This window comes from Uloborus diversus, chromosome 10 (assembly GCF_026930045.1).
Source record: "Uloborus diversus isolate 005 chromosome 10, Udiv.v.3.1, whole genome shotgun sequence".
In the NCBI taxonomy this organism is placed as follows: domain Eukaryota; kingdom Metazoa; phylum Arthropoda; class Arachnida; order Araneae; family Uloboridae; genus Uloborus; species Uloborus diversus.
In genome coordinates, this window is record NC_072740.1 from 56,951,910 (window position 1) to 56,978,794 (window position 26,885).

General features: G+C 32.5%; 1 protein-coding gene across 1 annotated transcript in view; it reads right to left on the reverse strand.

The window, feature by feature from the left end:
• The window catches only part of LOC129231214 (WD repeat-containing protein 11-like), an 84,637-nt gene extending 58,567 nt beyond the window's left edge, over nucleotides 1-26,070 (reverse strand). Inside the window, exons 1-6 of the mRNA XM_054865470.1 lie at nucleotides 25,759-26,070; nucleotides 20,486-20,555; nucleotides 15,026-15,067; nucleotides 14,714-14,867; nucleotides 8,975-9,148; nucleotides 5,920-6,091 (exon numbers count right to left, since the gene is read on the reverse strand). Coding sequence (XP_054721445.1) covers nucleotides 5,920-6,091; nucleotides 8,975-9,148; nucleotides 14,714-14,867; nucleotides 15,026-15,067; nucleotides 20,486-20,555; nucleotides 25,759-25,865 — 719 coding nt within the window. The 5' untranslated portion in view covers nucleotides 25,866-26,070. The remainder of the gene's footprint in view (nucleotides 1-5,919; nucleotides 6,092-8,974; nucleotides 9,149-14,713; nucleotides 14,868-15,025; nucleotides 15,068-20,485; nucleotides 20,556-25,758) is intronic.
• Nucleotides 26,071-26,885: the final 815 nt, after the last annotated feature.

A 26,885-nucleotide genomic window follows, 5' to 3' on the forward strand; every position in this document is an offset into this window, starting at 1 on the left:
AAGAGAACTCTCAATCACTATAAGATATAGTAAGTGTGGTTTCAGTGAATCCTTCTAGCTCTAGAAGTTTCTCAAGTCATTTAGTCTTCCAAGATAACATAAAAAAAGTGCAATTCTAAATTTGACATTTGTATCTTAACTTTTGCTGCATACTGACTCTATAGTAGGGGAAAGCCTAATCTTGCAGCATTGTAATGCTGTGATTAGGACAAGGACAGATCCAGAAAGTTTACTAACCTCTTACTGCATGTCTAATTTGCTGGGGGAGGGGAGTGCCACAGGACTTTTATGTAAAACAACTTAAGTGTCAAAATTAAACCAAGGAGGTTCCCCAAAGTACTTCTTACCTTTTCTGTTTTATGAAGTATTCTAAGATTGCATTTTGGAATTTCAATTACAAAATAATTCCAGGGAAATGTTTCGAGCCTCCCCCCCCCCTAACATCATTAATGGTCATCTAAAATTATGCTGAAACTTCACTTTCGAAAAATTACCAAAGGGTAGTTACTTCTCCCATTATTTCCCCTAACATTACCAGATATGTCTAAAATCCCTTCTTTGTGACTTACATTTTTCAAAAGCCCGGGGGGGGGGGGGGGCTTTCAAACTTCTAACATTGCCGAAGATCGTTTAAAATGACCTTTTTGAAAATTCAGTTCTGAAAAGTTTCTGGATGGGATATTTGAAGCCTATTCCTTCTCTTAACATCATCAAAGAAGTCCTACACTTGCATTTTAGGGCTTCAATTCAAAGAAATTGCCAGGTCAGGTTTCCTCAAGGTGGGGGGGGGGGGGCGATTGTCCCCCACCGCCCCTTCCTTGTGTTCATCCTTGGATTAGGATCTACATAGCTTTCACAATGCTGCCCCGTTTCCTTAGCTGCTAACTTGAATATTTCTGCAACTGCTGAGATAAGATTTTATTTTTTTAAATGATATCTGGAAAAAAAAAATTAATTACCAAACAGTCATCAACACTTGGTGTGTTCAACTCTTCAGAAGCCCATGCAACATCAATAAAAACTCCCACTTCATAAAACAATAGGTAGTGCCGTTTTCTGTTGTTTTTCTATTCAGAGGATATGAAATGCAGTGTCCCTCTAACAAATTCATCCCCTTCCTACCCCGCCCAGGCCTCTTTTTAGAGAGAGGACTTTTCTGAATCCATCTCAAACAACAGTTTATGGTTAAATGTTTTACAGCACACTTTAAATGAGTGGAAAATTCCTTTATTCAATAATTATCAGTAAAATTTAATCAAAAATTTTCAAATATTTGAATTGTGTTACTTCTGTTGCTGAGGTACAATATGGTGATGGTGCAACTGTTTTCTTTTTATTAGCATAACAACCTAGCCTTTAAGAACAAATTTTAATACATACTGTCTTTCTGCTTCAAAAATATCAACAGAGTAGTCACTGATCACTGCAATCATGAGAGATTTAGCTAACTCAGCACAGTTTATTATATTTAAGCTTTTCTTTTTATTCAGTTAAAGAGCAGGACTGACAATATAAAAAAGTGATCATTGCAGGCTTTTATTTCTCTTAAAAAAGGTAAAAATCATATGAACATCAGCTCAAAATGAGATTGAATTCTCAAACCTATCTAACTTCACTCCAGGTCCAAATACAAACAAAAATGATGACTAGAAACAGGCTCTGAGTCCAGCTAGACTGGTCCTAGTCAATCTATTAATTCCCAATGAAAATCAAGAGCCTGGGGTGATGCATGAAATACATGAACATCCCCTCGCCTTATCTATTTTCAGTTTGGACAAGATTAAAACAACAGCCTATTTTCCAAGCAGCAAACAAAGGTGTATGCACAACAAAACAGTACGAAAACCTTTGCCCTTATTAAAAGAAGAGAAACAGAAAAGACATAAATAAAGCTTATTACAAGCATACGCTTGTTTTTCAAGTTCATCTCTAAAAGGCAAACAATAAACAAAACAAAGAGGAGAAAAGTTGGTTCCAGAGGCTGTAGGCTGAGAATTGTATATTTAAGTTCTAACAAAAGAAAAATGGATTTTTTTCACTCAACCTCTTCTAAAACATTCCATTTGGAGGGTTCACTGAAAACACAACCAAAAACTAGTTCTTGTTGAAACCTTTGTCTTATGTTTTATAGTTTTATGTTATATTTATTTATTTTTACCATAAATGTTAATTTTAACTTATCTAATCTTTATGATTAGGAGATAGAATTTCGATCATTTTTTCAGTGACCCTTTCAATGGCATCTTTCATTCTGGAATTTTGGCTAGATTTTGAAAAGAAAAATGCTTTTTCTCAACAACAAAAAAGTAGTGGAAATGGTTTTAATCATATTGCTAGTTTCAAAATAAAAATAATGTTACAAAATATGAGAAAATCAAATAGGCCTCATTTAGATAAAGAGCTTAAAAGCGATAATGCTGTGAATAGTACAAACTGCATTGAAAAAAATTAAGGACAAATGAAAAAAAAAAAACTTTAAATGTGCGAAATGTTAATAAAGTGTTTTAAAGTATTCAATTTTTTTCACGACAATTTTAAAGAAATGGGTAATAAAATAAATACATTCTGATGATATGCTGTAAAATCATAATCAGTCGCAAAAACCATCTTAAAATATCAAGTTCATTGGTGCTAATATCTGTGCAGAACTGATATTTTACTCATCAGAAGTTCACTATTAACAGTAGAGATTTATCTGTATACTTTTTGAAAAAGATACTAATTGATTTCGACTTTCTTTGCCGATTATGCAACTTAACAACAACAGAGTATTTTGTTATCTATTAGGAGATAATAGAAGGTACCCATCCCTACAACAGAGACATGTGTTACTCACAGACTTGGGTTAGCTCTAATCTAGACAGCAATGAAACACTTCACCTACTCTAAATCAGCAGACACTTTCAGGAAACAAATATTACATCAGGAGCTGCGCAAAGCTGAGATACTACGTTCAATAGATTTTAGATACTAATGCAGCAGGAAACCATGTAAATGAGGCTAAAATATACATGGTTCCAGCTGCATGTTTTCTAGCTGTACACATCAACCATGTACATGTCGCTTGAAGTGCACAATAGTCAATGCAAAGCAAAACAAGATCAATTTCTACAGTTTGTTCATTCCAGAAATACTTTAACCATTAACCATGTATGGGATGTTTGCATTTAACTCTTCTATCCCAAACCAAGCAAAGCAGTTCTTCCCTGGTGGACCCTGACTTGTCACAATCTTAGGCAGGTAGAGGATTGAAGGTATTTGCTTCAGAGGGAAAAAAATACTACACTTATGCAAGCTTTGCATTCTAAAACTTGCTTTTTCTAGGTTAAGGTGATTAGTCAAGTCAATTTCAAATTTTTATGCTTTAAGCATGGCTCTGCAGTTATGGAAAAGAATTTTGGCAGCAACTGGTGTGAAAAAGTTAATAATACTGTATATACTCACGTATAAGTCAGTTTTGTATATAAGTCGACCAATCAGGAAAAAATCACAAACCCGCGTATAAGTCGAGTCCCTACTTTTTGAAAAACCTTTTACTGCTACTACTGCCAAAACTACTTTTGCGGCTAATTTTGAATTTAAGCGTTATAAAAAGGAGGAAAACGAAATGCAGTGAACATTTTTATGTTAAAAAACCTCCAATTTTTATTCTTTTGCACCAAAAGGGTTCCCTTTTGTGATCGTGATTTTTGTAAAGGGTTTCTATTTCCCTGTTACGATATTTTTTACTGATTGCTTTTATTTAAATTTTATGTCAGAAAAATTTCATGCTGTAGCAATATCGTATTATTAAAAAAAAAAATGAGCAATAATGCTCGACTATCGGGAAAATTTGCGAATATGGCGATCCCCGCACTTTTCGCGTAGTCGGCGGTTTACTGTAATTATTTATTCTGTACTTCACACTCAGACCATGTAAAACATTGCCGCCCATATGCTAAGTTTTAAGGGGGGAGGGCTCAGATATATCCCCTATGGTTTAGCAGGATATTTTACCATGGAAATTGATTTCAGTACCGGCTAGATTTATTAAAATTTGACACTTTTAATAACTTAATTCATTAATGGCTGGAGAAGAAATGTTTTTACATTTTTGTAAAGAAAAAAGTACTAAAATCAAAGAAGTTCTATTTTCTAAGAGGGGGGGGGGAGGCTATGATGTAAAAGGATAGCAGAATGTTTAAGTAATTACTTATTTAGCATCTGCTTAAAAGGGATGGACTAAAATCGAGAAAATGTTAATGTTTTCGAATGTTTTTTCTAAGAAAAAAATTGGGGAACATTTTCGGAAATTCTGCCCCACATATAAGTCAACCCGTTAACTTTAATCATCATTTTTTGTAATAAATTTCTCGACATACAGTAGAAGACCATTATAACGCACACCTTGGGATCAGAGATTTTGCGTTATACAGGTTTTGGCATTATATAGGTCATTTCACAAATTTTTAAACTAATATTCAAAATATATCTACACATTTGCACTTCAGAATGAGTTTTATCTGTAGTGAGTATCAAAACACTAATTATACAATGAGTCATTCACAAATAAATATGTTCCTTTATTACAAGAAAGTGAAATATCCTGCACTTCTGCTAGCTTTGTGGTTTGCATAACAGCTGCATTTTCAAGAACCATCTGGTTTTTTCATTTTACTGTGAATGCTAATTTTCATTTAAAAGCTTTGAATTAAGATGAAAATTTGGAAAACTGATTCAAAATTTAATTTTCCTAACAATTTTATATGTTTGCAATGCAAAACAGAGGGATTTTTTAAACTTCAAAACTTACTGTTTACTTCTGAAAAGTTGTGCGGTTTATAGAGAATTGCGTTATACAGGTCGGCATTATAAAGGTATTCTACTGTATACGCGAGTAGATACGGTAAAACCTCTCTGCTATTATTATAAAAAGCTAGTGATGATGTTGCAGTAAGCAATGAAACTGCTGAAATGTTATATTATGGAAAAGTCAGGCAGAATTTCAGAATTGATTTAAAATTTCAAGCAAAGGTTGCAATAAATTAAAACAATACTGTAGGAGCACCGTTATACAAACTGGTAGCAAAACATTTTTATATCTGTTCAACAAAATTATTTGTATTTAATGTATGCAAAATGCTGAGGAATGTATTGAACATTTGAGATTTTGGCACAATCAATAATTTTTGAGCAATTATTGTTTTATTCTGGCAAGATTGGTAGGGTTCAAAACTTTAGTGCTCAAATTATATTGTTATTATATTGTTTTTTTTTTTTTTTTTTTTGAACCTGCTTGCCTATTATGATGTAGTATGTGGTAAATGAAAACTGAGTTTGGACCGTAAAATTATCTGAACCAAACTGAGTAGTTCCTGGGGTGTGGGAAGGATAGCCAGTACATTGCAATAGCTCCCAGTTCTACAATGCTTACTGAATGTATAAAATTTAAGGAGATAGCAATAATGTATCTTATTTAAACTCATGGTCATCTTATTAATGAATGATTTATTGAAAAATAAGATTAGTAAAATCATACAGCATTGTTACTAGCATTAAAAAAATGAGATTTTTTTCACATTTGATTCAGAACTTTAAAAGGCGTCCTTAAAAAGATCAATTTCCATAAAAAATACCAAAATTATTCTTCGCCACATCTTAACAGATAACCAAAATAAAACTCTAAAGAGTAAGATGTGACCTTTATAGAAATGTATAGAAACCTTAACTTCTGCTCAAATCAGTGGTGGCGCTAGCCTTTGCAGCACTTTGCAATAGCTGTTCATGGGCTGCCACTGGCTTATATTAACATAGACAAGTTGTAGAGCAATGTTTGTTTAAAATCATAAAATATTTACGAAAAAAAAATTAAAAACTATTTGAAATTACTTTAGTTATGTTCATTGAATAATAAAGTTCATTCAATTGAACTTTACTAACCTGGATCTGCCATCTGGTTTTGACAAAAGCCACATTTTTTTTATGATACGGGAAGAGTTTTTATTCTTGTCTTCAGCCAAAGGGTTAGAGATGAAAAATTTGCGGCCGTTACCAGAAGGAGCCCTATTCACTCCCAAATCATCAACAAATAGGATGCAGTCACTGGCCAGGACTAGGAAATAAACAATATGTCATGAAGAATGCAGAGCAAGTAGTTTAATAAAAATGATCACTGGCTGAAAACAGTGTTGATAGTCACAGTTACAATGGAAGAGGATTTTCTCCAAGAACTAAAAACAAAAGACAGTACAAAGTCTGAAATTTGGAGTCCTTGGGTCTTCGGTATGTTCAAATCTTGGATTTTTTCAGACTTTTGAAAAATGCTTCAGTATTTTATATTGCATTATCTTTTCAATTGGTATGAGAGAAAAGAAAACTACCATGACATATGAGTGTGAACCATAGATTAAGATATTTTTCAAAACATTAATGCAATGTCACAACAAAATGAAGAAAAATAAAACAGAAAATAAAAATATATCCTACTTAAATCATTAAAAGAAATGGATACATATGGAAGCAAGCTTTTTTAAGCTAACAATTTTCCAAGTCTAATAAGTTATCTTGTCCCCTACCCCCTTTTCCCACAGGACTCCAAAGAACAGCAAAAGACAAGTGTAAATTTGTTTTTCTCTCAAAAACTCGTAATAATTTATGACTTTGAAGAGCAGATCTTGGGTGAAGCAGTGCTCTTCTGTGGACGCTTCTTGAAATGAATGAGGTTTAAGTAATCTGTGGTGGTTTTGAACTGTTAAAATAGTTGGTATTTTACGTTTTCTGACATAACTATAGATTTCTTTATTGGTTCTACCGACTTTCATAACTTTTTGATGCAAAAATACCATTATGTGTTTTTTCCTCTTTTTTTCAAAGAAAAAAATTATAAAATAAAATAATAACAATTGGAAAAAACATCTGAGCTTGAGATTTAACAGATCGCATTTTCCCAAAATGCAAATTAATTCAATATTCCTACACATACACACATATTGCAGTTCTAGTTCACGACATCTTTAAAAAGTTTGATTTTGAAATTTTTACATTGATACATCGAGTAATTCATGCTTCATCTAGGTCCCATACCAAGATATGATGATTTTCAGTTTTTTCACTCTCTAATTTCATTTTCCCTTGTACATTTTCCATTTTTCAAAGCAGATTTTTTTTCTTTTCGTTCAACGTATTTTTCTCAAGACGGCATTTTTTACCATGTCTCAGTATTGAACTAGGGCAGTGATATACAGTATAATGGATATATATATATTCAAGTTTGTAAGAATGCATGTTGGTCTCGATATTTTTGTGTAATTAAAGCACTCTGCGATAATTCTCAAATAAGGAATCAGTGCATAATCTTAGCTGTATTACTTAAAAATGTCCATTTTTCATGCCTTCAAGGGCAACATATCTGGATTTTAATTACAAGCAATTTTAAATTATTTTGTCGAGAGTGAAGACATTTTTTATACTATTTTTGTTTTCAAAGTATAAAAAATAAAGAAAAAAAGGAGTGAAAAAACTAGTAATTTGATTATTTTATGAGGAAAATCATATCTGTCAATGCATTAATAATGATAATTAATAGTAACAAACCTGGTTATCCTTTAAAATTCTCAGTGATATTTTGCTTGGCATGGAGCTTTAAATTTAATTTTAAATTTTCTCAATCAAGTGATAGTACTTAATGATTTTTCTTGATTCCTTGCACATAAAATTATACTTGTAAAAACTATATTAATTCTGTATTGTAATCAATGAATCTTCCATAACTAGTTTTCCCATAATTGAACAAATCAAACTTTTTTCATTCTATCATGAAAAACCTTGACATCTCAAAAGCTTTAACAGGTTAAAAAACCTAAGCCATTTGAGATTCATCAAAAATTTTCTGCATACTATGTTAAATACCTAAATGAAGCAAACAAGCTAAGTTTCATCTAAATCTGAGACTATGAGCATTAAATCATTTTCTTGGTTGATTTAGCCCAACAACTAAAATCAAGAAAAGATATAAATAAACTATAGAAATAAAGAATAAAATAAGCTGCATTAAGGCAGCTATATTACTATATAAACCAACTTCAAAAATAACTGAAACCGTTACAAGATGCAAAATGATTGAAATCTCAAACAAGGCATACAATTTTTGACGAAGCACGTGTTTGGCGTTGGAATGTTCTAAAAAATACCTTTTTCAGTGCAAATACGTTTCAGTGGTGTTTGAAGATCGAGGGGAAAAAATTGGAGTTGCAAGGAAGTAGGGACTAAAAAATATAGGCAGTATAGAAAATTTTTCTTTTTTTTTCAGATTTATAGGAAAATAAAGAATATGGGAGCAATGCGAGGCTTGCTTTTAAAACAAAGACAATTTTCTGAAATGAAGAAAAAGAGATTCTATTTAGATTGCAGTGAATGGATTCAAACAGAATAGCTAGAGGGGTCGGACATTGAGACAGTAACATTTGTGCAGGTTAAGAATTTCAAGCTTTGTAAACTACTAATGTTACTGGGGAAAAAAAGATGCTCCTGCCATTAGTCAGCAGCCCAGTTCCTCAATCCTTCCTCCAGACTCAAGGATATCAATCGCTTTATCTCCAAAGCCAAACAATTCCCCAACAACTCTTCCATAGCCACTAACGTCCTCGATACTTTCTCTGTAGCTGCTTAATTGTTCATCTCTCCTTTCACTTTGGATGACTAGCAGCAAAACAACCAGGAAACAAAGGATTAAGCTGCCTTCTTTCCATATGCTTTCCAAAAAAATCCTCATTTTACTAAAAGAAGGGGGAAAAAAAGACTGTGCTGATTCACCTTATGCTTGTGGGAAATGGATGATCACATAGGCTTGATTCTTTAAAGCAGCATATTTGATTCGAACAGTTTTTAAATGTTAAAGCTGGATTTTGTTTTGTTTTTGAGGATTTGATTCATTAAAGCGACTGAGTCAGTTAACTACTGATTCAATTATCTCACGTGGTAGTGAAATGTTACTTACAGGTTACATTACTTTCTGAAAATGGATCCAATGCAAAAGAAAGCAATGTCTCAGTGTAGGACTTCTTCCAGAGCTTGGTTCCAGAATCTGTATTCCATATAATGAAAGAGAATGGTGGATGCAATGCAACAAGAAAGTTTTGAGATGAATCACGTCCAGAAAGCCATTCAATCTCTAGGGTTAAAAGTACATAAAAAATTTTTTAACAACAAATTACATAACAAATGGCACTATTCTTTAAAGCACAGGAAAGAAATTTCCTATTTAAAACAGAAAATGCACAGAAATTAAGAATTCAGAGATTATTTCACTAACAGAATACTTAATTCAAGAAAAGTGAATTTTAAAAAATGTAATGAAACCGAGAACATTAACCAATGTGATGTGCACAAATGGATGGACAAATGTTGGCCAACATTGGAGTCTAACAGTTAGAAATGTCTGCTTTGGCAACTGTTCCCCAACAGAGAAGGGTCAGCAAAGGCCCAGCAGTCTACCCCAATGCTAAAGAACTGTTTCAGTAAATAATATATATAGTACAGATTTTTAAGAAAAATAAAAAAATTGTTTTTAGCTTTGTTTATGATGTCCAAGTAGATTTTGCAATTGTCAGCTCACTTATAAGGTTAACCCAAACTTCCCCCCATGACATAAATCGAATCTGTGCCCAACAGATCGCCAGCCCGGCACTTTCAAGCTGAGATATCATGGTTATGCTTCTGTGTTTTTCCTACTGTTTCATGTTATAATTTTAGCCCAAAGTAAAATGCTTTCTCATGTTACATTTTTGGATAAGTCATTACAGCCAAAATAGAGAATTAAAAATAGAATACTGACGATACATTCAATCATAAGTATAAATAACAAAGTTTAAAACTGATATCAAAAGACTTTAAATTGCATTTAAGAGAGGATTTTATGCACTATTGACTTAGAAATTATAGAAAATTTTCTCAAGCTCAGAGAAAATTTTAAAAGAACATGTATCAAAAATGACAAAACTTTTATGTTTTTTTAGCAAAAAACTTTTGGTTCAAACAATTTTTTTTTCAGTATTTCTCATGGGATATCTGAACAAAACTGAAAAATAAGTTTAAAAAATATATACATCAACCTCAATAAATAGAAACTTTATTTCTGGGGTAAAAAAGGGGGAAAATAATAAAATATTCGGAAAATGCACTTTTTATTTTTACTGTTCAAAAAAATACCCAAAATTTTGCTGTAAAAAATTAAAAAGAGCAATGAAAATATTCGGAAAACTTTGAATACACACAGTACACTTTCACAGTAAAAAAAGAATAAAAAAGAAACTATTGAAAGTTTGACTGATCTCTGTCCCAACAAAGTAATTTTTAGTTAGCCCAACAAACTTCAGAAATAGTTGGGCCTTCGAAAATATTGTTGGTTGGCCCAATGGTGAGCAGAAATGGCTGGACCATTGTTCACTCACTGTTGCGTCACCAGCCCACCATTTATGAATGCTTTCTGCGGGTTGCCTCCCCCCCCCAGTTGGCCAACCGTTCCCCACCCGTCTGTGCTACATGGAATACTTTAATGTGACATTTTAATTTCAACTTCAGGAATTAAAACAATACTTTCATAACTCTTACAAATAAAAAAAACAAGACTTTTTTTCTTTTTTTTTTTAAATGAAATTTCCTAGCATTTACTTATTTTTTAAACATTCTTTATATTATTTTTTTTTAACTTCATTAGTGAATGCAACATATTGCTTGCTTTGTTATTAAAATTTGACAAAGCATCCAAAACTGCACAAAGTAATAAAAGGTTTTACTTTTTACGACATCTGAGCATATCAAGTTCCTTCCTTATAGATATTTCATGTGAGCTTTTTATGAGTTTTGGTTTTTAAAGTTGATTACTTAACAAATTTCAAAAAAAAAAAAAGTAAATAAACAAAAATACACATATCAGATTCACCAAGTAAAATTAGATCACACATCATTTCTACTAAAATCAAGTTCTAAATCAGATTTCCATCTCAGTGTTGTCAAAATAACTGGACAAGTTTGCCTTTAATCAGGTAGCATTACTATTTGCACTTTATTTTTTCAGTGGTATAAGACAACATTTGAGAGTGTCAAGTGCTTCATTTAGGTCAGAGGACACATAACTTTTTTGACCATTGTCGCCTAAGACTTTGCTAATTCTCTTATTAACAAATCCCTCCCAAACAAATTGAAAAAAAACAACAGGTTACATGATATTTTTGATTTTGAAAACAAATTTTTTGCATAAGAGAGAGAGATTTGCATGAGAAAGAGGTGCATCATAATGCTCGCAAGATTAGCAATGCTTGTTTCAAAACTTGTTAGTTTTAGTCCAAAGTAGCCATGGAGATCCACATTCAATCTATTTTTTCACTCTGTAGAACATGGAATTGATGTGACTGAATCCAGATTCCAGTGCATAGCGAGAAAAAATTTCAGAGGGAGATATGGATAAATTTCGGAGGGGAATATGGTTAGTTTAATTCTTTTGTATGATCAAAAAAGGAAGATTTCTGAGTTTCAAAGAGAAGGAGGGAATATGTTCTGAAATTTTTGGATAACCCTGCCAGATTAAAATATGAGCTGGAGAATGTAAATAAAAAAAGATAAATACTGTATTACAAAGTCTTGCATATTTTTGTACAGCATTTATTTTGTTTAAAGTTTAATTAGGGTGTCAGTGCACCTGGAAAGTCAGGGAATGTCATGGAAAGTCATGGATTTCACTATGATCCAAAATGGTCATGGAAAATTATTATTTTCAGCAAAAAATGCTCAAAAATCATAATCATGGAATCTGACAACTGGTCATAGATTTTGAGTGCAAGAACATGCGTATGAATAGAACTGTACAGATTAGGAGCAAAACCTACTCATCTTAGCCATCTCTTACGTTTTTACGCATCAGTTACGATTTTTCACACGTTTCGATTGCATCGGCATCTATAATACTTGGTCGTTTTTCTTTAATATGTGATTCCATCATTTGGACATTTGTAATTATGTGTTTAGCATTATTTTTAACCCTGCTTATATGTCTAATTGTGCAGCTGAGGACTTGTAGACTTCCAGTTTTGCTGCTCTCATTCGACTTGAAAATTTTAAGTTATTTGCATCCGTTGTTGATTCAAAAGATTAATAAAAACTATCATTAATTTTCAGGAGTGTCTTAAGTTAATGAAGCTAGAAAATAAAATTGGTTTCAAGAATTAAATAAGGATGTTCAGGATATCGATAAAATACAGAAACTAAAAAATTTTCAAGGGTAAATTTTTAAAAAGTTCGAAAACATTTAAAAATCAAATAAGGAATTTTTTTCAATACTTGTAGCCTATCCTAAAACTTTGGCAATAATAAATCTGATAATGTCAGGCAAGTTAATTATTAAGAACTTTAGTTAAACTTTTTTTCTGATTATTTATTTATTATCAACTTAATTTTTGTAATAACAAAATTATTGCTAATCACAGTTTTTTTTTTTTTTTTTAGAAAACTACTAGCATTTTTTTTTAGAAAAGAAATTTTAGATTCATTAATTGTTTATGAAAAAATATTTATTTAAAAGAATTCATAGAAAAAAAACATCATCATTACTGCTTGTTTGAAGCATCTTTTATTTGAAAAATCATTTTGCAATTCAAACTTTTTTTCAGAATTTTTAGTGATTGAAAAATTATTGTGTATAATATCAGATTTTTTGGAAAATAATAAATTTGCTTGCATGTAAATTCTTACCTATGTAAAAATTTTGTATGATTTATGGAGCCCAAAAAATATTGAACAATTTTAGGTTTATAAATGTATGTCTTTTTAATAGCAAAATAATTAAGTAAAACTCTAATTATTTCATGTTTATCACTAGTCATCGATACATAAATTGTTTTTTAGTTATAAAGTAGCTGAACTAGTGATATTTCACTGTTATTTGAATTTTTAGAAACATATGTCCAAAGCATAGATCAGATGATTGCATTTTAATTCTCACAAAACACTAAATTAGATATTCTAGTGAAAAAATATTTTATTTTTCTGGAAAAATTACAGTTCCTGAATCATGGAAAGTTACGAGCAGAAGCCATGATAAGTCATGGATTTCAAAACTCAAAATGTAGCACATACCCTATTTAATCATAGTTAAAAGTTAAATCAAAGTTAAAGTTAAGGTATAGATACAAAAAGTTTGCATACAATGCAACTCAAAACTAAACTTTTATTTAAACCAATGTCACAGCCAGGGAGTTGGGACACTCTCCACCCCCAACTTTAAAAACACATTGTCAATCCTAATACAATAGTTTACATGAATATAAGGGCAGTTATGAATAAAAACCCCACCTAGAAGGTAATTTTAGACTGTTCTACTAATTCTAACCAAAACTCATGTTTATTAGGTTTATGTTAGTAATTAGGCATTGAATAGCATCGGCAATCATTGATCCCCTAATCCAGGAATGGAGTGACCCCCCCCCCCAGGGGGTCATTATGGAGCACTTCAATGATCAATTAAATCATGGAAGTAATCATGCAAAATAGATTTTCCTTTTTTTTCTGTGATTTATCATTAACGAAACAGAAACAGGCATTAATCTAGGTGTATTTATAAATCTCTACTTCGGTAGTCTAGTTAGCAGTGCAGCATAGTAAGAAACAAAGTAAACAGAATACAGTGGAACCGTGATTTTATGTATTCTGTACGACCAGTAATAAAAGCATACCAAGCAGGAAAATGTAAAATTGGGGGTGAGGTAAAAAGTCTAAGCATATTGTTTAAAAATTGACACTTAGCCAATCAACTAGTGGAAAAAATGCATAATCCTTATTTATTTTTTGTTTTGAGTTACAGTTTTATTTATAGCCTGTTCGAAACTGAGAATTTTTTGCAAATTTGCTTCTTGGTTGGCATTCAATTGTCTTGGAATTTTTATGCTTTGAATTGCTGGGATTCATGCATCATTGACTTTTGTTTGATTTTCAAGATGAAGAATGCCAGTATTTCTGGTTCTCAATTGTAATGAAGGAACATAGGATCAAGGATACAGATAAGAAGATCATGTTTATTCTTGATGTGTACCTTGAAGATCACAGACCCCTCTCACTGCAGAGGGCAATAAGAAAGAACAAAAACTCTGCCAGAATGGTTGCAGAAAGTTATAAAACAAAATTAGCCTTTAAAAAAAGAAAAAAGTCCAAGTCTTGTAGATGAAAAATGATTTTGATCTCTTTGTAAAGATATTAAGCAAAACTTCTAAAAAAGGTTAACATATAACCCAGATTATTTTAACATTATTAGTACAGCAATATTCAGGGGCCTGCAGAAAATGATTTTCGAAGCATGATAACAGATGAAATGGACAACATAACATTGAGAATATACTATACCAGATTTCTTCAACAGCTTTAATTTTCAATTTTAAGGAATTTCTTCTAGCTTTATGGAGAAATTTAGCAAACACCTTATTTAAAGTACACTATTCAGTTTTAGTTTTCTTAAAAAGGAGATTCAAAGGAAGGCAACTTAGGGCTGTAGGTATTTGGAACAGCATATCCAAAGCAGCAACAGGGTGCATAGTTTTAAAAGGACTCTCTTGATGTTCACTGATATTGATGAATAACCTAGGAACAGCCAACTGGGTACAAAACCAGTAGCTGGTCCTTACTTTTGCTTTTGTATTTATAAAACAAAATTTCATATTGAGTAAAAGAAACAGACATTGAACATGATCACCTGTGGCTGGCTTTCCAGGTTCAGAAAATGTGGATATAGGTTTTCCTTCCTTTACTTCCCAAACGATCAAAAGTCCATTACTGTCAGCAGAAGCCAATTTCAAAACATAGGGATGATTTCCATCATGATAGAAATTCTCATGGGACCATTTCACCTAAGAATAGACTTTTTTAAGTTAATAAAAAAATCGCTATGAAATACACATATGAGGTTGAATATTGAACACTTGATTTTTTATTGTAAGAACATACAGAGCATGTTATCAACTGGAAAAGTAAGCAAAAACAGTTTGGATCAATTCTTAAAAATTACCTTTATGACATCACTGGAATGTTTCTCTAATGTTTGGAAAACCTATTGAAAATAAATAAAATGAATGAAAAAACCAACTATATTTTAAATTTTAGAAATAAATAATATTTTTAAATACTTATGAAAGACCACAGAACCTCGAAGATATATGATTGTAATAAAAGCACACAACTTTTTCAAATTTAAAAAGCTTTGCACAAAATATTCCAGAAAATACAGTAAAACCTCAGTTATCTGCAGTATCAAGTTGGAAATTGCATAAGTAAGTATTATAAAAGTCTAGTATTTTATATGGTCCATGAGACTTTTAAATCACATAAGAAAAATGCTTAACGCTGCTCTCAAATTCACTATCACTTTTGCAGATAAAATAATTGTAAGCTTTTATTTATACATTTAAGTTTTATTTACATTTACAGAAAAATAAAATAATAATAAAAAAGTTGAATGCTCTATGTTCATTAAATAACATTGTCAGAATTATTAGCTGTAGAGCACAACAAACAGAGAAAAATTGCAGGATTGCCAGAAGTTAATGATCCGGAGTAACCTAACGCACCTAAAACGGTCGCCTTTGTCTCTTTTAAACTTAGTTTCGCTATTTAATCAACATATTTGAAATGATTGTTATTCTTGTTGGCAAGAAGTATGCTTTGGGCCATGAGAAAAAAAACAAAAGAGGACTGTTTACTTATCCTTGGGGATAAATGAGGTTGCGCTAACCAATTTGGCGACCTTTCATGCAACTTGGAAGACCCGATTGAGTTCAAAATTATAAAAGTTCGGTCGTTGATACTTGGAGCTGAAGCTTTTGCTTAGAGCTTTTTTACCTTTCTATTTTCTTTTCCACATCCATAATATTTTTTACATTTTAGTCATTTTTTAAACCGAAATAATAGCAGTTTTTTTACAAAATACAGTGGAGCACCGTTTATACATTTCTCTTTTATACCATTTTTATCAATTATACGTTTTCAAAATTGGTCCTTGCAAAGTCGAATATACATTAACCTATACCTATTATACGTTTTTTCGTTTGTACACTTTTTTCATACAGTTCCTTAAAAACGTATAAGCGGTGCTTCACTGTAGTTGTTTTCGCCTTAATTTAGGCTAAAATAGTTGTCATAGTTTGCAACTCTTCAAAATAGAGGCAATAGTCATTTTTAGTCACCAGTAGCAGCCCTGCTATAGGTTTTTATTAAGTTTGTTTCTTCATAAATTATTTTGCAACAGAGTAGCATTCTGTTGGGAAGCAACTAAATCGTTTTTCCTTATTAGTTATTAATGCATCAGGATAAATTAGGCTTCATTGGATCAAACGAACATGAAATAAAATGAGGAAAATGCCAAAATGAAAGACGTTAATGGGTTTAATTTCTGCTTGGAATGCAGTAAGAGAGGTCATTGTATTAAGCATTTCAAATCGATGGCAAACCTGGAAAATAGTTTAAAACTACAGTAACCCCTCGTTATATTGCGCTTTTCGGGGGGACAAAGAAAAAGAGCGATATAGTCCGAAAGCGCGATATAACGAAGGTCATTAAAAATAGTTTATAAGTCCAATACACACAAGGTAAATTAGCATTGGATCTTTTTGACATGATTTTCTAATGGTTTCGATGTAGAGAGAGAGTTCACGAATGTACTATAACACCTATTGAAATTTAAACAAGATTGAAATTTAAGTAAATTTTCACCGTCAGAAAGTTGAAAACATCAAATGGCGAATGAAGACGGTTTTTCTGAGCTGCCGCGAGACAAGAGAGAGCATTCCAATACCCTCTGATTCCCAATGGACCTACTATTCCATTCGACTTGCTGTAGAAAGGATGTGAAAAGTAAAAGTAACCACATTGTTTACAGAAAACTCTTTTGCCCATCCAGATCATTCTTCCTTTTTTGATGTTTCTTAATGCTTTAATGTTTCGGGAGACAGAAGAAAAGAGCGATATATCCGAAAAAGCGATATAACGAGGGGTTACTGTATTACGTTAGTAGGGTTGCAGGCATTTGGAACAGCTTTATCTCGGAAGAGGCTGTTTATCAGCAAAGATGTAAATAGGTTTAAAAGGGCCATTGATCTTCATTGCGAATTAATAAATTGACTAACACCAGCCTAGCTGGGCCCAAAGCCTGCTGCTGGAAGTCAGTCACCTTTGTATTTGTATTACTTATAGTTGGATTAGTTCATCAGATGTCTCTTATATTATTGTCTTCTACCATCCAACATTAACGATGTTTTTTTTTTCATTATCTTTCATCACATTTAATTTTCATAAGGAAATTTAATCAGATTTTAATGGGTTACAGATGGTCTACAACTGCAAGAGTGTAGATACAGATATGTTTGTGTGCAATATTTGAAGTTTGTATGTAATGTTTAGCCTCAATTATATTTGATATTTTTTAAACCACTTTTTATTTTTTTTATTAAGGGTTTTATTATTTTTTTTTTTTTTTTTTGGCCAGTGTCCAAAAGTCAGTTGCCAATTTTGAGGTGCCTACAGAAATAACACTGAAAACTTTATAGATATATTGAAACACATTCTGGTCACTTAGTGGTACTCTACTGGTTTTCAACTCCCCAACTTTTCAGTTTGCGGTGAAAAAAACTTGGGAGTAGTACAGCATACTTTTGCAAAAAGAAATTTTCCTCATTCGCAGAATGTTTTAAATTTTATCTAGGTCAGATGATGACCATCCAATTAGGGTCCCCTTGCTTGTTACTAGTCATCTCTTTTGTATCTGCATTTACGAATATTAGTTAGAAAAATTGAATAGGAAAAATTTGAATAACCGAGATTGTTGACCTGGGAACCTATATGTTTTGAGCATAATACAATTTAATGCAAAAAATATAAATAAACTGCTGTAACAAAAAAGAGAATTAAGGAGAATTTTCAGATTCTAAGAAGTCATTAACATAAAATATGAAACCTGAGTAAGCAAAAACTAAAAAACATATATTTTTTAAATGCTTCAAAGATTTCATTCCTATTTTCAACTTGTGAAAACTTTTGAAACTGATTAATCTGTCTCCTTGTTCCACCCCTTCTTTATCTTTTTAAAAATTCTTTATCACGGGTGCAAGTTCGGTGATGTGTTTCAAGACAGATAATATTTTCAGCCTCCCCCCCCCCCCAAGCATGCGTGCTTAAGGAAAAATTTATGTTTATAAATGTTGCAGATTTGTGCCAGTTTTGGAATCTGTGTTTAATCTGAATTTTAAGAGTTTTTGACTTTTTTCTAACAACATGAACTTAGTTTAAATCGTAATATTTAAATGTTTTGGTATTGTAATTCCAAAAACCTAAAAAGTGCCAATAAGGGGGGGGGGTGGATGTTCTCCCCCAGAATTTTTTTAAATCGAAGTCCAAAAGACATAATGGTAGGCCATTTTGGTGAAATTCAGGGAAAGGAGGGATTCAGTGACTCTCTTACATCATTTTCTTCAAACTGAGTTCCAAAATCACAATATTGGGCAACCTTCAAAAATATTAGAGAAAGAGGGGGGAGGGCGCTCTGGACTCTCCCCCAGAATTGAAGCTTTAAAAACAAAATTGTACCCCATTTTTCGTAACATTTATATGTTTTTGAATGCATTATCGAAGGGATGCAGTTCAGGAACTCTCCTTCCGCAATATTTTGAAACTGAAGTTCCAAAAGTCGCAATTTTAGACGATGTTGGATAATGTTAGGGTTAAAAGCGTTCGAGGCTCCCCGCCATTAGTTTTTTGCCGATATAGATAGCAGCAATGAAATCGCTTGGGACATAAGATTTTCACTTTTGCAACATAAATCAGTTCTGATCAGAAAGTCTACCCAAGGTAGTGCCAGCAAACCAGAAAAGAAAGAAAGGTGGTGGAAGGGTATGGGTGACTAATGATAATGAACTGGCACCATTCCCCCCACAGTCTTCATTTGAAAAAGAATTCTTTTATAAGATAGCAGGGTGGTGAAATTAGCCATAAAAAAACCACTTCAGTGAAGTAGATACATTTTTTAAATAAGGTACTTTCCAATACTCATTAAATAAAAAAAAGCAATAAGGGAACTGAATCCTCACCCCAGGGAGGGCCCTCAAGTCACATCCCTCTTAAGGCACTCGAATATAGCCTAAAGTCGTGTTTTTAAATATTTGACCATCAAATTATTTTCAGAAGGGAACTCCCGAACCCCTTCCTCTCAGTTCACCACAAATATCCTAAATTTGAGCTTTAAGGCTTCTGTTTATAAATTTTTTTTCCTAGGGACAGTATCCCCCCCCCCCTACCTATATACATGACTTATGACCAAATAAAAGTTTTAATACTTTAATTTTGGAAACTTTTTGAAAGAAGCTTCCTATTCCCTTCCCCCTTATGTCATTCAAAGATAGCCCAAAATAGAGCTCTTTAAAGTTCAGAAACGGAAATATTTCAGGCTGGGCGGTGGAATACCCCCTCTCTTTGTGTTTATTAAAGGCAGTGTCAGTTTATGTTTAAGATTTATTTTTCGATTGAAAGAGCAACTCCCCTCAACACATCGCCAAAGACAACCCAAAGTTTTAAGACTTCAATCTCCAAAATGTTCCGAGAAAGACCCTCGAATTCCCTAACCCTTAACTCACTCACAAATAGCCAAAATAGCATTACAATACTTTAGCATGGAGAAATTTTTGGGGGAGAGAGCCCCCCCCCCCCCCGAAACTCCTTCCCCTATGTAAGCTACATTTGACTTAAATTTGCGGTTCCCCTTTTCATTACCGAAGTTTTAAGAATTTAATTTCTAAAATTTATTGAGAGTAAGCCTTCGAATTCCATCTTTTTAAGTCCCTCAAAGCTTACCTTAAGCTGAGTTCAGAATACTTCAGCTTTGAGAAAAAATTTTCAGGGAAAGTGGTCCCCGAACCCCAAGACGGTCTAAAATTTGCTTTTAAGACTGCAGTTTCGGAATTTCGACAGATTAACCGTTTTAAGACTTCAATTACAAACACTTTTCAGGAGATGGTCTCAAACTCCCTTTCTCTTAAGAAATTTAAGTATAGTCCCTGATAGTTTTTAATACATCAGCTACAAAACATTTTCAGGTTAGAACACCAAAACCATATCTCATCAAATCACCAAAGATTGCCTAAATTACTGTTTTTAAGACTCCAGTTTCCAATTTTTTTTTTTTTTTTTTAATCGGAAACTGGAGGAATCCGAAACTCTCCCTTCCCACTTTTACATCATTGAAGACAGCATAAATCTTGGAAATTTAATCCAAGACAGAAATCCGTTCTGAGACGGAAGGTCTTGCACCCATGTTTTTATACTGAAAATCTAAGTTTAAAATACTCAGTTGAAATGCTAATTCATGTAAAGTTTGAACATGTGCTTAAATCATAAAATTATCATCATTAAGCTTGCTGCTATATTCTGAAAAACAGAGCAAATAAGACAGATGAAGATTGAGATGTAATAAAAGAACACATACCTTTATATTTTTGGTGTCCACAATAATAACATGATTACAACATCCATAAGCTATGAATGACTGCCAACCCCTAAAAACAGCAATAAATAAATATTTTAAAAACAAAATATGAACATGATAGGAACTGTTATTTGTGATCAGTGATGTGGATCGGGTAAATACCTAGTGGGTAGGGAAATAATTTTTCAGGTGAATAGCCAAAAACTGGATATTTTTGGAAAAAAAGTAAAAGGTGAATATATGATAAATTTTTATCTAAATATGAAATAAGATGTGCAATACATAGGTAGTATATACAGTTTATACTATTTTTATTGAAAAATTTGATGAAATTATTAAAAATAAATTGTGAATCGACACACTTGGCAGTCTAAAAAAAAATGTTGGTGATCCAATTCATTTGCAGATTTTAAATCCAACGATGCAAGGAAATAGCTTGAAGCAATCCAACCTATGTAATGGTTTACCTTTTGTTTATGACAGATTGAAATTATAGGATTGTTCATCATAAGATAGTGGGAAAATTAAGAGAGCATGAATTTAATGGTATAGTGAAAAAATTTGTGAGGAACAAATGTTAAAATAGCTTAGTACATTTTAAATGCATCAGTTGCATCTACTACAGAAGAAAGAACTTTCAACATTTTCAGTTAGATTCACAATGATCTGGGTCTGGGAGTCTTAATAAATCAGGTCTTCAAGTTTATAGCCAACAGTGGAGCATTGCAAGTAACAAGCTAATAGAATGCTTAGGTTTAACAATAGATCTATTTCAAATGCACCAAATTCTACGCATGCTACTGTTCCTCTTCCTTTATATAGTTTTCCCGAGGGACTCCCAACTGGTTAGTCATAGCAATGACTTGCACTCCAGGCGAGATGCCTTTATATAGCAGTTTGGTAAGGTCATATTTGGAGTATACTCCTCAGTTTTTGTCTAATTATCTCAAGAAAGATAGTTCTTCATTGGAAATTGTTCCAAGAAGAGTTACTAGGCTAGTAAGGGGATTTTCAGATTTAGATTACGATACTAGACAGATCTATAAGTATAGCCTTACATATATATATATACAGTGGCGCACCCAGCATGGATGACAACCGGAGCGATAATTTGTGGTATCTTTCGAAGTTTTTTTCCAGGATCCCAGGAATGAGGAATCTGTACAGTGTGTACTGAACCAAAGTGATGTTCTATTTCAGTAGCACAACCAGAAAAATGTTTTTAGGGAAGGGAGGAGAGCACATTGAGAACAAGAAGACAAATGTAGATCAGATAGAAAAGCGGGATCCCGGGGGCTCTCCCCCTGAAAAACTTTGAAACTTGTAGCTTTAAAAACACAATTTTAGACTTTCTTCATTGATGTTCTTGCAGGGTTGGCAAGTTTTTGCCGAGGGCGGAAAAAACCATGGAAAAATCCACGGTTTTTACCGCCCAGCAAAAATAGGTTTTACCCAGTTTTTGCCAAAGTGGCAAAAATAGATTTTGAGTTAACAACTTACAGACAGTTTTTTTTCCTTTTATATAAAAGTAAATGCATTAAAAAAGATTTTGATAAAATTTTAATTTAATTATTTTTATAGTTTAAAAAAAATTAAGGTTTAACTTACTTTTAAAGTTATGGAGCATTTTTACTTTTAAATTTTTAAACATTAACATAAAATTTCAGTTTGTAACATCTAAGACAAATAATTAACTTACAATGAAAAGAGATAACTTCTTACTGATAATTGATAAAAGGCTTTGCCATTTTCTGTAGAGTGAGCTAGTATTACTAAAAAGTAGAATGAATATAGAATGCACATATTGATCATTTTTTTTTTTCTTCTTTTTAAATTCTTCTCTTGGCTATTCATTTTCCCAGTAAGTGAGAAAAAATACATTATTTCTTTAGTGATGAAAAGTTAATATTTTTCTATATTCAAGTAAATATTCTGTTATTAATTAAATAGCTTAAAAATCTTAGTAGGATAAAAAAAAAAGTGATTAATTAAACAAATTTAGAACTCAATCTTTTTATTAATTTACTAAGCTTGTGAACATTCCTTGTTTTAGCATTGAAGGAATTGGACCATTCTGAAAAAATTGTTTTAGCAAACATTTAAAATCTTAAGTTTTGCAATCCCAACATTTGTTTTTTTATTTATTTTTCACCTTATAAATTAGAAGTAACATGGAGAGACATAATTAAAATATTAAAGTGCATTATTTATATTATATTGTCACTATTTCTTGATTAACAGTATAATGCTACTGTATTTGCAATTAAGTTTTTGCTGTTTTTTCCATTTTTGCCATGGTTTTTTCCACTGTCCCGGCAAAAATATCTTTTTGCCGGCAAAAAACCCAACCCTGTTCTTGGGACAAAAGGTATAGGGGTCTCAGCGGAATTTCCAGAAATTGAAGCTATCAAAACGTGATTATAGGCCATATATATCAGCGTTAGAGTAACGGATGGAGCTCAAGGACTTTACCCGATCGATTCTTTTTTAATAGGTTGAATTCAATTCCTCCTCCTCCTCCCCTGCTTTCAACATTAAAGTTTAAAAAACTCAATTTTATACAAATGTTGAAAATTTTATGGGAAGGAGGTTTTGAAGCTCTTCTCTGGTAAAGTTTTCAAAATTACGGTGTTAAAAACTAAAGCAATGTTTTATATTTCAGGGGCTATTACACTTAAAATTTTTGCAAATGTAGTTTAAAAAACCTAATTGCTTATGATGTTGGAGGAAGGCAGTATAGGCACCCTTGCCCGAATATTTTCTGAAATTCAAGTCTTGAAAACGAGATTTTAAGAACACATTTTGTAATATTAGGGCCAATACTTTTTCGAAATTAAAACTCCAAAATCACAATTTTAAGCGATTTTTTATGTTGTTCGGTAGTTGGGGTGAATCAACTGGAAAATTCCTGAAATTGAAGACCTGAAAATGAAATTGAAGATGCTCCATAATAATTCCGGTGTGTGAGGGGGGAAGAGGGGGGGGGGCTTCGGAGGACAGCTTTTTGAACTTTCTTATTTTCAGACAAACTAGAAAAAAAGAGAGAAGTAATAGGATGGAGAGAGGAGGGGGGGGGGATTAGCTGATCAATAAGCTGTTACTTTTGAATATTTTTAATTCAAAGATTTATTTTTAAAAGGAATTAGGATCTTCCTTTACATTACTAATTATTTCTGAAAATCACTTTGTTTTCTAAAGATGTGTTCTTTTCTTCTCATCAATTATAAAGGTTTTGAAAAACATTCAACTCAGCATTCTGGGGGAGGCTGTGGGCCCCCTTTGTGGTTGCGTCATTGTTCTATTTTGACACGTCTTTTACATGGTTGGTTGTTCATTTATGTGAGTGCAAGTTAAAGGATTAAAATTAAATTTTGCTTTAAGAAAAACTTCGAAATACAAAATGTCCGCTCTTTCTTCAAAACACTCTCTTTTTTTTTTGGGCATTAAATCCTAGTTTACAACTTAAATTTAATAAATTAGGATTACTTGCCTATATATATTGTGGGGGGGGGGGGTGAGGTTCACCATCACTTTGGGATCAGGTACACCGACCTCTTCTGGTCTTCAAATTACACCACTGTGGTGCAGTTTAAAAATAGATAAACTGTAGATTGAAATTACTAATTGGTGGTCGAAGCACAAGGCTACAACTTTTGCATACAATTCATAACAATTGCATTGGTAATATGCTAATTACACTTAATTATCGTTTGAGAATAAGGTATAGATCATTTGCCAAACAATTTTTAAAAATCCATTGCTTGAAAAAACCAGCGGGGCAAAATAATAACTCTGCCTATGGTTCAGAAAACGTAGGGGGCTCCCCTTGTTTACGCCAATGTTAATAACTATTAATATTTTTTATTTTAATTAATGACCAATAAATAGCCATGCTGCAAATCCTTTAACAAAATCCAAGATAGTTACATTGAACAATGGTTATTGCTATTTTTTTCAGAGCTGAGTATTTCTTATAAGTTTGCAACTTTATTTTTTAAAATGATTTTGATGAAGGATGAAGTAATAACTTGAACTCCTCCCCTAAAGTAAGTTCTTTTGTTCAAAGTTTCTTTTATTTCTTGTTATAAAGAAAAAATTATGATACCATTTCTTCAAACCAAGTTAAGTTATTTTGGTCCACATTTAGAAAACTAATAAAAACAAAATTTTGAGAAGAATTAGAAGTGCAAAATTCAAGTAATAGCAACAATGAAGTTAATGAATACCCAAGTTATGCTGATTCTTGAGAAATGATGGTTCTGACATAAATAGTGCCAAAGTAGAAGCTGGCCAATTTAATGTTTTAACACGTTATATTGATCTTTAATTTTTTTAATGCTTTATTTATTAAGAAACATAAGTTTAGTACAACATTAGATAATAATTTATCACTAAAATTACAAAAGAAGTTGTTTCTATAGTTTAGATCAACATACCACTTGCTCAGGACACTTTAGTCTGCTTCAGAGTTATGTTAAAAAATGAATATAAACAAAGCTAATGAATTGATCATTATCAAAAAAAAAAAAAAAATCTGGGATGATGAGAAGTGTTTAATGAACCTAATGATGTTAAACCAAACTGCTCATTTAATATTTTTATGAGATAAAAAATGAAAAGTAGAAAAGCGGACCAACATGCCCCATCTTTCCCTGATGAGCAAGGAGATAGATACAGCTTTAAGAGGCCCAATGATCTTTATTAGGGACTAGTAAAATGAATAGAACCAGCCTAGCTGGGTCCAGAGCCTATTGCTGGTCATCACATTCGTATTTCTATTTGATTAAAATTCTAACGAAATATTCAAGAAAAATCAAGAAGATAGTTTACCTCTAGGATATATGAATAATTAAATACAAAATATTTTCATAGAAAATTTTGATAATCTTTTTCCGACTTTGCATGGAGGTGAACTGAAATATTTCAGAAGGATCCTGCCTTGAATTTTAGTTTCTAAAATATTAATGTGAATTGAACTGATGAAAAAAATATTGGTTTCGTTGCTTTCGATCACTTATGAGATAATAAATTTCTTTTTTTCAATGATAAAATTTGCAAGATTATTTTCAAAATATATTTTAAAAATATATAATATGACCGTGTGTATCAATATCAGTTGATACCATTCAACAGAGAAACGTTTCAAAAATTCGGAGAAAAGTCTAAAAGTAGTTACAAAAGAAATGCTTTAAAATTTTGTTGTAAAAAGTAAAGTGTGCCAAATACGTGAATGCTGCTGTGGAAAACCCAAAGTTCATCATTTACACTCTTACCAATCGATTGTTCCTTTATTTGGTGCAGACAAGACACCAGGAATAGTTCGTGGCGAGACTCGATGAATTACTGGTTCTTTTTTCACTTCTCCTATTTTCAAAGACATCACAAATTAACTTAGACGTCACTACAACAGGTAATGAAATGATGAATAAATATCAGTTTCGTGCAGCAAACAAAGAACGGGAAACTCCATTTATTCACAGGAGAAGAACCAATATGCGCCGCAATTTTGAAAATAAAACATCAGCTATTTGTACGTTTTACTTTTTAGTATAACATGCATTTGGAATTGAATGCTTATAATTGCTTCCGAATGTTTACATTTCACAATTTTTGGTTTCCGTTTATGCGTCCGTGTGTCGAGTGCGGCTTTGCCTCCCTTCAATAAATAAGAAGGCTTGTTCGGAAAGCGGGACTGGTTAACCATAAATCATGTGATCTCGCTAAGGTTATGGGTAAACTTGGCCAGAGACTCTAGAACCATGTGAACAAACGTCATGATATTAAATTAACAACTCAAGTTAAACGATAAAACTCTATTTGAATATGACCTAGTCCCATCCTATATCCAACTGAATAATAACATCTCGAGAAGAACTTCAATTTCAACACTGAACCGTAAGTATTAATTTTTCTCTGGGTATGGTGCAAGCACAGAGCAACCGGTTGCACAAGAAACCAGTAGCTCTATTAGAACGCGTCTATTTGAATTTTAAAAACAAAAGATTCCTGGGGGCCGTGGTAGCCCGATCGGTAGAGTGTCGGATTCGGGGCCGGAGGTTCCTGAGTTCGAACCTCGATGGTCGAAGATCCACCGTCGTCATTAAAGGGGACTGGGCGACGTTAAATATGCTCGTGGTCTCAATGTCCTCCAAGTGAAACGATACCTCTGGGGGTGCTAGCACCAGGTAGCTATTAGCTCCTGGACTAGCTCTAAATTCTCATTAACTGTACGATCCGGTGATGGTGCTGCCATCTATCGGTATAAAAAAATAATGGAGGCAAGGCATTTAGTATGCAGTCCTCGACATAAATACAGTTGTAGTCAGTTGTGACTCGGAATCGGAAATCGGAAAAGATTCCTGAAGTTTATGCATAGGTTGCGTTTGATGAGCGGCCGGTA